The sequence below is a fragment of the Tupaia chinensis genome, unplaced genomic scaffold, assembly GCF_000334495.1.
Source record: "Tupaia chinensis unplaced genomic scaffold, TupChi_1.0 Scaffold000098_2, whole genome shotgun sequence".
Classification (NCBI taxonomy): domain Eukaryota; kingdom Metazoa; phylum Chordata; class Mammalia; order Scandentia; family Tupaiidae; genus Tupaia; species Tupaia belangeri.
In genome coordinates this window covers 561,886-574,247 of record NW_006159561.1, presented here as the reverse complement: position 1 = coordinate 574,247, position 12,362 = coordinate 561,886, and the positions used below count along the sequence as shown (strand labels likewise).

General features: G+C 38.0%; 1 protein-coding gene across 17 annotated transcripts in view; it reads right to left on the bottom strand.

The window, feature by feature from the left end:
• Positions 1-12,362, bottom strand: part of TCF4 (transcription factor 4) — a 436,167-nt gene that overhangs the window by 42,830 nt on the left and 380,975 nt on the right. For all 17 annotated transcript variants that reach the window (XM_006143421.3, XM_006143424.3, XM_006143427.3 and 14 more), the window contains one exon: positions 6,382-6,514. In XM_006143421.3, the coding sequence (XP_006143483.1) occupies positions 6,382-6,514 (133 nt within the window). The remainder of the gene's footprint in view (positions 1-6,381; positions 6,515-12,362) is intronic.

Here is a 12,362-nt window from a genome sequence, read left to right as displayed (position 1 = left end):
ATATAACTACAGTTATATCTAGTGTGAATATGACAAGGAGTTCTTTTAAAACTAAAGACAATTGTACAGGGAAAACAACAGAAATCTGAAAATATAGACAGCACGAGCATTTAGTTTGGCATGGTACTTTGGGGGAAATTATCTTTTTCTTAGAAGCAGCATTATCTTTTCATTATTATATACCTAAAACTTAAATTGAACAGTCAAAATAATTTATGATATCTGCTTGATTTAAACACAGATCTTCATAAAAAAATAGTTCAGAGCCACAGTGTGGGAAAAAGGCACATTATCTAATAAAGAACCTAAACTGAAAAAGAACAAGATATGGTTTCAACTGAAGATAAAATATGCCACAGCAGCTTTCAGAAGATTAATCTTCCTTAACAACAAAATAAGAATTAGAAATTATATATATATGTTTTCCCCTATGAAACCAAGCAAAAACCCTGAAAGCTAACAGAAAATATTTTAGGAACATGTAAAAAGTAGATTATATATAGCATAACATCACACTTTAGACAAAATGTAATCATTATGACTTCTTTAGTACTACACCTTTCTCTTCAACTTTCTGTTAGTACTCCTTTTATGCAAGAAGATATTAAGACTCCAGAAAAATAGAAGCAACTCCTTACCTCATCTTGTCATGAAAATGTTTCAGAAAACTACAAAGACTACTTATGGATGCCACTGATAAGAACAGACTATTTTTTAACATGAGGCCATTTTACCTTGCAACAGCTGGAGAGCCAAACCCAAGGCTTAAATTTCAAAGCAGTTTATTGGGGCCAGTTTGCCCTTTCACTGGGAATGCCTTTTGTTCTGTTCCAGGAAACAGTGGAGAAGACACATTTTCAAGATTCCCTGAACATGATAAGCTACATGGGTCCTTCCCTTAAAGAGTCCTCTTTATATGTGTGTGACTGATCTATCGAAAGCTATAAATAATCAGAAAGTAAATATACTTTATATTCTCAAATGGCATAATTATTTTTTTTGCATTGAGAAATAGGTCATGTTTAATAAAACACACATCAACTCTACCTCCTCAGCCTGAGGGTAATGGGTTCAGATCACTCTTCTAGGCCCAAGTTTTCATCAACTTCTATTACTAAAAATCACCCAAATGCCTATTAGAAATTACCAAAAAAACAAAAAAAAAAGGAGAAAACCCCACAAACTATTTTCTTTACTTCATATTGATCTCCTCATTTATTGTGGCTCTCATTAATTTTTCCTGCCTGAGAGAAAACAATCATCGGTCTCTGAGTACATTTGTAACTGGACTATGAATGGAAGATAAGCTGCAGGTAGGAGGACTATACTTTTGTAGGCAGATTGGACACTGCCAGCCACCCAAGTATTGTTCAGAGAGCTTGAACACAGGTGCTATTATTGCTGGCTAAAAGATGAAGTAGACAGGAGGGTTTTGTATCCAGAGCTACACAGCGGACCACCCTCTGCTCAGCCTCAGCTTTGGGGAAATGGCAATTCCCAGTAGAACACGCCCAAAACAGAGCACAAGGATGAGTGGTGCCTGGGGATCAACTACTGAACACCAGAGTCCGGAAAATGTGCCACACCAATACTGCACACCTATGACCTCAGGCTGGGATCATCCTGAAGACATCAAAGGGTGTAAGTGTGATACCTAGTGTGTTTGCCTCACAACAGATGAATGCTTTACAATTGTTTTTTTCTAATGAACTGTGTCCAAGTGACCCTCATGTTATTAAAGTATTAGAAGCAGCCTAACAATGCCATGAGCTTGTCTATAAAGATGACAAAAAAATGGAACATTTCCAGCACTCCTACTACAAAGATTTTATAATAAAAACTCAAATACACAATGCCATAATTTTTAGCAGGAGGGACTCCTGGGAATTCAGGGGTAAGTTGGGACCACCACAGGAAATGGAAGAGACTTAAACTAGTGTATTGTTCTCCACTGGTGGTCTTTGGAACTAAGACACTCTGACACTGCCAGATAACATTCATTTTACTCTTTTGCTCTGTGTCTGCTCATCACCTAACTGTATCTGAAGGCTCAAGATTCTTATAAACTACAAAGTGAATATCATGTGACTACTTTCATAATAAAATTACTGTGAAACTGAGTTCTCAAAGGGAAAAGGACATAATGTTTCTACTAGAAAAGCCACATACTAAAAATGCATCATGTCACACAAACATGTCATCGGAAGTCAAAGTCGTAAGCCAGATTAATTCATGAACCAGATAGATGTTCCAGGGTAATCTTTAGCATATGATGTAGTAAGTCAGTCTTGCTAGTCATTGGGTTTGATTTGGGGTTTAAGACTTGGGAAATACCATGCATTAGAAATCAGGCCAGTTAAAGACGAATAAAACAATAATTATCATAACCATTATGCTAGTTATAGGCCCAATTCTCTCTGAAAAGAAGGAAAGGTTGTAACCCTAAACCACAAGGGGTCATGCCTTGTAAATGTACACAAATGGCATTTCCCAGTGGGGAGCTGGAGATCTCTTCCCCCTTGAGTTGTCTTAGTAGACTGTAATGATAGGGGGTCTTCCCACTCCTTTTGGCCAAGATGGCCTACTGGGTATTACTGCAGGTAGTAAGAAAACATGTGGATACCTAAATGTACATGGCTACTAACCTCGAGACATTCTAATTCTCCATAGCTGGTCTCTAAAGACATAGTACACTTCTCTTCTGTATGCATGCTCAGATGCAGAGGCACCGGCTGTACTGCTTATGAGATACATCTAGTAACATAACACTGAAAGGACTTTTGGAATAAAGTCAAAGGGCTCAGATATTAGTAACTTCCAAAGGTCCCTGACGGCTTCTCTCCATAACTGAGTGTCACACCAGCACATCTACTGGAATCCATGCTGTGAAGCACACATAACATTCATTTAATTCTTGGGTGCTAAAGAGACCCTTCCAATTCAGAAATGTCTCACACAATCTCCAGGTTTGTGGGCAAGAACTGAGAGAAAAGTAGTGGACTATACATACCAGAAATAAACATTTTTTTACACTTCAATTTTCTTGAAGACCCATGGATGAACGTGTGAATTAAAAAAATAAAATCCTATTAATGCAGTGTGAATAGACTTTATTGTTTTATTGTTCCTAGGAGTTTTTCAGTAATGGATATTGGGAGGCCAGCAGGTGGTGTGGTGGCTAGGGCATGGGACTCATGGATGGCTGACAGCAGTTCGAGTCCCAAACCTGGCAGCTTGCTTTCTCACGCCCCCACCTATCTCTGTCTCTATCTGGTGAGGACATGTATGCTGTAGCAAATTGAAAAATAATACTAATTATTGTAAAAAGTAATATTAAATAATTATTTTTAAAAATGGATATTGGGCACTTAAAGCCAAAAGAAAGTGAAATAAGAAAACAAGTCAAATACATAACAAACCTCAGCAAGTGTATTTCACATCTGAGATGCAGAAAACTTAAAAAGAAGCAAAAGATTACAGTTTCTGAGAAGTTTCCTTCTGATGGGCTTTAGAGTTCACAGTTCACTCCACAGGCATTGTGCTGTTCTATCATCAGTTTAGAACAGTGGCTGACCACCAGGAAGACATACTATTACATAAAACTGGGACTTAGGGCAGTGGTCTTCATCTGCATTGAAAAAGCAGCTTCCTAAGACATCGATGGCATTTATGAAAAGATTCCTTGGCCTTGCAATTTTTCACCAAGAAACCTCGAGAAATGTGATGTCCATGTGTTAGTGCTTGAACCCCATTCTTACGGCATTAGTATTGCTTACAGTCATTTTCTACAGAATCATGTGTGTAATCTCAAACATGTGTCAGGCTATGTGTTCTCTATTTACCAATTATTTAATTACCTCTGTTTGTTCTTTGAGATACAGGCAACATAATATTGCTTTATTTCCTGCATTTCAGAATGAGTGCGTATGTACCAAATATTTTCAAAAGTCTGCAGATGTATCCTATTAATCCATACTGTTTATTAGGGAAGTATCACTAACATCAGAAGAGAGAGCTTCTCTTCCTGTTAAACAGACACACTGTTGATTTCTGCCACACTCAGAGACCAAACTGATGCCTATGAGAATAAAAGTGAGAAGAAACATGAGCCAGTCGGACACCATACAGCACTAAGGTTTATTATCACACTTAGACTTTCCTCTGCAACTGAAGGACATATTATTTTAAGGTAGAGTATTCTAGAAGGTTCTCCCTTAAAATAACCTAACAGTAATATTTATATTGATGAAAATTATTTTTTTGCTCTTCCAAAAAGCAGAATTACCATGTCCACTTTCTTTCTGAAAGGTTATAAGTCTTTTCATGTTCTGCTAGTGGTTTTTGACAAGTACATACATTACTTAATTTATGGAATAAATTTCCTATAAAGCCCCTCCCAGGCTCCAAAAACATATTTTTCTCCTTAAATTACAGCTCCTTTATCACATCCAAACCCTTTCACAGGGCTTTGTGTTCTACGCCAAGTCCATCCCTAGTATGCAGTTGAGCCCTTAGCCTGTAGAAGTCACCTATTGCACCACTCTGCCCAGACTGAAGAGTAGATTCATCCCCCAGCTAACAGTGAGACACCCAACTTTAACGTAGCATATCTCATTCCCACTGAGACTTGTGGCTGTGCTGTCCCCAGCTCCCAAAGGATGGCTGCATCATCTCATGGTATCTCCTTCTTCCCGCATCATCATGCCTATCTCCCAGGAAGACTGTTTTGCTAGTCAATCATCAAAACGTTTTGGAAACAGTGCCCAAACACGTTGTCCTCAACTCAAGCTTTTGCTCCACCTTCATATCTTCCTAAAAAAGAAAATTACTCAAACCACAAGTAGACAGGAAATCTGTCATGTAAGAAAGAGGATGAATGGCCAGTCATCCTTCTTTATAACTAGACCTCATGACTGCAGAAAGGGGCTTTCCATTTGTCAAACCGCATTGAAGTGAAATATGCTTTTCTCACTCTTTCAGTTCTGCACTTCTTTCTTTCTTCTCGTTTTTCAAATCTGCCAAAACTGCACTGATAGCTCATAAAACTTCCCCATGTGACCTTTGGCCATAGCTCTTCAAGGTCAAACAGATGCAACATATTTGTAGAAGTTTTGTTAGGAAAAGCTACAAAAATGGAAACTCTTTCCTAAATTTGCTTGGTGAGACATGATAGCGGAAGGCTGCTAGATGGCTCATCTCAAGTGTGAAATATATTACTGAATAAGCAGAGAGGGTATTCTTCAGGCAGAAATTATATTTCAACATTTCAAAACAGATCTCTTCTCCTTCACCAAAAAGTCTCCCACATAAATGATTCACACCACTTCCCAAAGTTCTATCGACTATCTCAAGAAAAATAAAAATGGCTAAGAGTTAAGAGGAAGCAACAACAGCATTATTCTGTCACACAATCTTCTCTCAAAAACACACACTGAGATATTCTCACCACTGACTTTGGGGGTGATTTTCAGGCCAAGCACAGTGTGGGTTCTGAACCAGAACCAGAGAAGGTGGTGGCTAGTGAAGTCTAGGGTTAACACCATCCTGGAGCATGAGAATGTGCTTTTCATCTGAATAAGGCTGTCAAGGCAGATTCAGAGGAACACCTACTCTGACTCTTCCTACACAGGCAGTGGATATCCAGCCTAGCTCTTTCCTCAAGAGGAGAGTGCTGGTTGGGAAACCATCTTTCCCAGATAGAGGACCACAACAGTCATCATGGAAAATGAGAGGACGGCTCAGTGCATTTGGCAACAGTTTCTTTGTGGACTTCAACTTGTTAGTATAATTGCTTACTAAAGAAGCAGTAATGACGTCTGGCCCATTGATACCCACGTACCTCTCCTAAGTGAGTGAACATTTCTTCCCCTCTGAGGGACGCCACAATGCCACATTCTCCTGAAGGTCCAGCTCATTAAGTTATCAAGAGTACCTGACAATTTTACATAAACTAATCTTTGGAAAATAGCGGTACATCATGGTTAAGAACTTAGCATATAATGGGAGCTTCAGAAATGGTCTATAAACTACTTCCACAAGCCATTATGCCCTCTATTTCATGGGTCTTCAAGGGCTCATCTTATGAAAAGTTCACTTTGCTTAGTGTCTGTGAATATGAAAAACAAGGTGGTTTTTGATTTGAACCCATGTTCAATCTAATGACTCACAACAAAGTAGCCACATTTTAGTTTCTTGTGACCTAAAGAAGTGATTAGAGTCAAGCCACCAATTATCTGTTTGGCTCATTTGTTTGTTTGTTAAGTTACGTGACAAATATGTATTACCTAATTATTGTTCAGTTATGAGGAGAAAAAAGAGATCCCTGCTTCTGAAATCCTGACACTGATTGTCAGCATCATTATTGGCATTTCCATGACTCACCCATTATACTGTCTGTCCCGTTGGCAGGAGGCGTACAGGAAGAGGTGCTGTAATGGTTTGTACCACTACGATGGAAGGTAGACATCGGAGGAAGACTGGAATTGATGTCTGCTGAGGAGTGTGATGGATAACTCTATAGCAAGAGGCAAAAAAGAGGCCATATTCAATTGTAAAATATTTATTAGCAAGTTAGTCTTCTAATAGTTCTTTCAGAACTCTCACTTTATAATATAGATCTCTTTCAAAATGTTAAAATGCCCAAAAATACACATTGATTAGATCTGACGACTTCATTTTTAAAAGAACAAAATCCACAGATACACGGTTGGCTTGAATTTGCATCAAACACACAGGAATAGAATGGTAATGCAGGACACTGAGAACTGATGACAATCTCTGAACCAACAAATTGTAGTTGAAAATCATCTTCAGGATTTCAGTAACATAAAAGATCATCTCTACTATTTATGTTATTATTTTTAGTATGGCCTATTGATCAAATGAAGAAGATTTTACCAGATAATGAATAAAACAATACTGTGATCCACAGAGTTTATATTCACTTGATCCTAATCTTCTGAACACTAAATGGCAAAGGGTAACCAGCCCCACATATTCTTCCCAGGCCAGCTGGTAGCATAGTGGTTGGGGAGGTTAGATCCCTCATGGCTGACTACATGGTTTGAGTCCCAGACCCAGTGGCTTGAAAATATACTGGGTGCATGTGCATGTGCAAACATGCCTAAAGTCCTGAAGGGATTGTGGCATGACTCAGTGAATGCTTTCTCATGTTCTTTCTATCTCTACTGAGTGCACAGACCCTACAGCAAACAAACAAACAAACAAAATCTTCCTGACAAATTAGATATTTTTTTCTTTGATAGAGGTTCTTGCTTCAGGGTGTGTCCACTTCATAAAAAGAACGAGATAGAAATACTGAGAGGTAAAGTGAGAAATTACTCCCTAGAGAGGATGGCCATGCTGTAATCCCTTCTCCCCCATTTTAATCCTCAGATCTTGGGCACACATGCATATGCACCCGGCATGATTTTCAAGTCACTGGGTCTGAGACTTGAACCATGGTTGGCCATGTAAGAGTTCAGTGATGTAACCACTGCGCCATCTGCTGGCCCCCCAAGTGGATTATCCTACTGAACCCCAGCAGCAAGCACAAAATGGTGAATGCAAAATTTTAGGAAGCACAAATGATTAAATTTCTTTCTAAAGCATCGATATGTAAAGCTTTCAATTAATGATTATTAAAGTAAATGAGAACCAAAATAAACTGAGAATGATATTCTGTTTGTTTGTTTGTTTTGTTTTAATGCCAAAGAGTGTGTGTGCCTTAGAGAAAGAGGGAGAGAATTTCCTAACAAGACCTGGTCATGCTGTAATCCCTTTTCCTCCATTTTTCCATCCTGTCAGGATACTGGACACGTGAGCATGCACACACATACCCAGTGTGTTGGAATTAGAGGTGGGATTTATGTGGGATCTGCCTTCCTCTGCCTCACCTCAACTGATGTGCTACTGGGCATACTTTTATTTGATGTTTTTCTTTTTTTTTTTTTTAAAAGAAGTATTTATTACATTTTATTTCTTCTTCTTCATTTTTTTTTTTTTTCCAGAGAGAGACATGGAGAAAGAGAAGGAAAGCAAGAAAGTAAGCCACCAAGTCAGGACTCGAACCATGGTCAGTGATTTAGGAAGCCAGCACCTCAACCACCATGCCACCTGCCGGCCCCTTGATGTTTTTCTTTACATGTCTTCCTCATTAGCAATTCACCATGTAGTAGACTACTGAAAGAACACCTTCACAGAATCATTCCCTTTAAGACTTGGCTTTGATTTCAATTATTACATGAGTTGTTCAAAGAACCTGCTTTTCTTGCGGTGCATCATCGTGTCCATGAGGTAGCAACTTAGTTTATCCATCTGTCTGCTTAGGTATGAACAGATCATTAAAATGGACATGGTCATTCACAAAGACATGCTGAGCTAAGTTTCCTTTACATATTTAAGTATGTACATACACACACAGAGCTTAACATGTTGTTCTGGGGCCAGCAGATGGCATGGAGGCTAAGGTGCTGGCTCCCACATAGCTGACTCTGGCTAGAGTCCAGGATGTGGTGGCTTGAAAATAACACTGGGTATGTGTGCATGTGTACCCAAAATCACAAGAGGAGAATGGAGAAGAAGGGATTGTGGTGTGAACCATCCCACCTGGGAAGTGACTTCTCACTCCTCCACCCTGCTCTGTCTCTGTCTCTCTCCAGCAAGCATACACACCAATAGCAAAACCTTAACAAAAAAAATTTGTTCTTAAGACATTTGAATGCATTAAGATATGTAAAGAAAAAATATTTAAGCTGAAATACACTTTTTCCTCATCTGTAATACCTTAATTGGTCTTTATTATACCTTTGTTAGAGAAGCTATTAAAATGAATTTATAATGAGAGATTGAATATAATGTTGAGTCAGGATGCTTAAAGCCCAAGCATTTGTTAATAAACACCTGTTTATATTTCCCTGTTTTTTGTAAGACCCATCTTGAGTTTAACTTCTTCCCCGAAGAGACACCCTACTACATCTGATTCTTCCACTAACTTGTCTCTATGAGTCCCCAAAGCACTTACATCCCACACAGTTCCATTCAACAACTATAAGCTATCTTTCACAGCTCAAGTTTTCAAGAGCATTTCCATCCATACAGCAAACTCAGACCTCTGCCTTGTACACCTCGTGACTGAGTGCTGACCAGGTAATTATAATATGTGCTTGATGAGCAACTGGCTATGAGTTTAATCAATCATGGGTGACATACAACTTATTTGAGGGACAGTCTGGGAGACGAATCTATATTTCAGAGCTAGGTTTGCCAATACCACATAAATATCCTTGAAAATATTCCTTCTGCATGTCTAAAACAGTCCAACTTAAAAGACTTCACTGAAGAAGTTGAGCTGATGCCCTTAAACCTTTCTAACTTCCTAAGAATGCCTTTCAAACTTTTTAATTTCATGGGTCTCTATCCTTGGCCAAGAAATTCCATAGGCCACCTGTTAAACTCATTTCTGCTTGTCACTTAAAGAATAGCTCTGAGTAGTCCATGAAATTTTCTCTAAAGAATAACTAAGTGAGCCCATTCCATAGTACAGCTTATCTAAATAACTTGAGAAACCACAGCACAAAAAACATAGAAGAGCAGGCATAGAAGCTATTTCTGCTCTAGAGCTAAAGACTATTATTATAAGTAGAGAAAAAGAAACAGAATGTGGAAAAAGAAAAAAAAATCTAAAAAGAGAGATGGCTTGACTTCATTTCTACAGAATCCTACTGTGCTGAGGTTCTAAAAAAGACAAACTATAAATCAGCACAAGGCATGCAAAAACCAGAAAAAAAGGATTATGAAAAATAAAAAAATAACTATAATAATTGGATTGTTGGAAAAGCCATGACATTTTTACATACAAAAAAAGAAAAAAGGATGTCATAACTTTTCCGAAAACCCAATAGAAGACGAGACAGAAGGAAGATATATCAATGAGAATTTCTGGACCCTTTTAATACTTTGTAAAATGGGCAGTGATCTGGGATTTCACAAAGGGTTACTACTGAGTTTAGAGAATTAAAAATAATAATTATTTAAGAAAACCCTAAGAATTTTAATGGGCAAACCAACGTAATCCATGTAAATTAGTTATTTCTATAGATTGGTAGAAAATTGGATGCTAAAAGAAATTTACAACTAACTTTCGTTTGTTTGTTTTAGGTTTTTGCCATAGGATGCGTGCGCTCGCTGGAGAGACAGAGAAAATGAGAAATCAGCTGGGGGCCGTGGTTAAGACACAATCCCTTCTCTGCCTGGCATTTTTGGGCAGGCACACACATGTGCCTGGTGTAATTTTAGAGCTGCCACATTAGGGATCTGAATGGTGGTCAGCCATGTGCCTTAACCACCACACCACCTGCTGGCCCCTGTATAGCTAGGTTTTTTTACAATAAAAAGCTTCTTGAGAAGTATTGTCACTCAGAAATGTAATAAATGTACCACAGAGAATATGAGTAACATGTAAAGAATGTTTCTGTTAAGAGGATTTAGGGTATCGACTCTAAGAGGGTCTCTTGGTTTCCTCCTCCAGCTATTATTGCCTGTCCTTTTTGCTACAAAGGAACAAGGGGAGCGTGGTAAAGGGCTATGGCTTTCTGTGCCCACTATTTGCTTATTTTTATTAATGATACCCAATGAGAGAGAATTTAGAAAGACTAGTGACAAAGTCTTGGATTTTAACTGAAAGATTGGAAAAAATGTTTCATGTATATAATAAAGCCATAGTAATTTGTAGTCCATACTGTAAATATAATTGTGCTTTGGGCTCGGTCAGTGTTTCACTGCCTTGGTGCCTTTGATCATTTTTGCTGCGAGGGCTCTCCTGTGCACGAGAGTCTGTGTGCTAGCATCCATGGTCTTTACACACTAGATTCCTGTAGCACCTACTTCTCACTGTAAAAACAAAAATGTCTCTAGACATTACTAAGTGTTCCCTAGGGCAAAACTGCCCCTAGTTAAGAACTACTGGGGTAAGGGTTTAAAGGACAACAGAACTCCCTTTATACTAAAACTCCAGATTCCTGTTCTACTGTGTAGAGCAAAGATCGGGCCTCCATCATGCCAGACAATGAGGACTCTATCCTATTTTTGCAAAGAACTCTGCCAAGTGATTCTAAACTTATATCTTCAACAACAACCCATTTCAAAGCTTAACCACAGACTCCATTCATCTGAGTGATTTTGTGTGTGTGTTTGTAACACAGTAGTGATTAGCTGTGGGATTCTGCTGGGAGGCTGGAACCATAAAGGGGATTTAAAGACTTAAAACTGACTTGACAGTCACTACTAAAAAATACGTGGATTTTAAGCTTTATAATTACACATTCTATTATAACATGGTATAAAGTGATGAAGGCAATAATGTTGCTAAAATGTTTTATCTTTAGAGATAATACTAACTTGGTCAAATTATGCCTACTATAATCCAGGGAAAACCCTCCTCTTTTCTTTAAACTTTTTGTTCAGAATAGAACTAGTCAAATGCCACAGACTGAAATAGTAAGAAACCACCATTATTTTCAAGTCAAAAAACACTGGCAGCAACTACACATTCAAATTATTCTCAGTTGGTGTCAGATTCTTCAAAGTCACTTCAGGGAGAGATTTTCGGATGGTTAAATACTGAAAATACAATTATAACTTATAATTAATATAACACTTCAAAAGTTTCACTATCAGTGGGCATGTTCATCAGGATACATGATCAGAGACCTTATTCATCTACCCTTTAAAACAAAACCTGTATCCCCTAAAATACGCTTACAGATTCTATTAAAAATGAAACTCTGTCTTTGAGATGGATAAGTGGCATTACAAACATAGCTTTTGGTATAGCCTATTGGGTTACTTCTTCAAAATGATTTTCTCTCTGGCTGGTAATAGTGGTTTGGTTCAGCAAAACTTTTATGTTGCTGGTTTACAGTAAGTTGTCTTTTTTTCACTTTATTACTTTTTAAATTATTATTTGAATTTATTTTATTTTATACATTCAATTATTACTGTACTGTATCATTACAGCTTTTAAAATGAATGTACCCAACAAGAATATACTCTATCTCATGAAAATGTGATGGAATTTGAGATAGACTGTGATTTACACATTTAAACTTAGGAGATGAGAAGGCTCATTCCATCTTCACCATGTGCCTCTCCAGAATGTACAGGCTAAATGACCATGTAGTGTCTCTGTCACTAAGACTAACTACGTAGGTATTTTCAAGGGTATCGAAAGTCTTGATTTCTGGAATTCTGCAGGTTGTCAGAGTTGGATATAAGATACCTTTTCCTTATCTGTGGTAATTAAGCAGAAGAGGAAATACTAAAGAAATCTAGGATGTTTTCTTTCCTTTATCAAAATAGGGAAA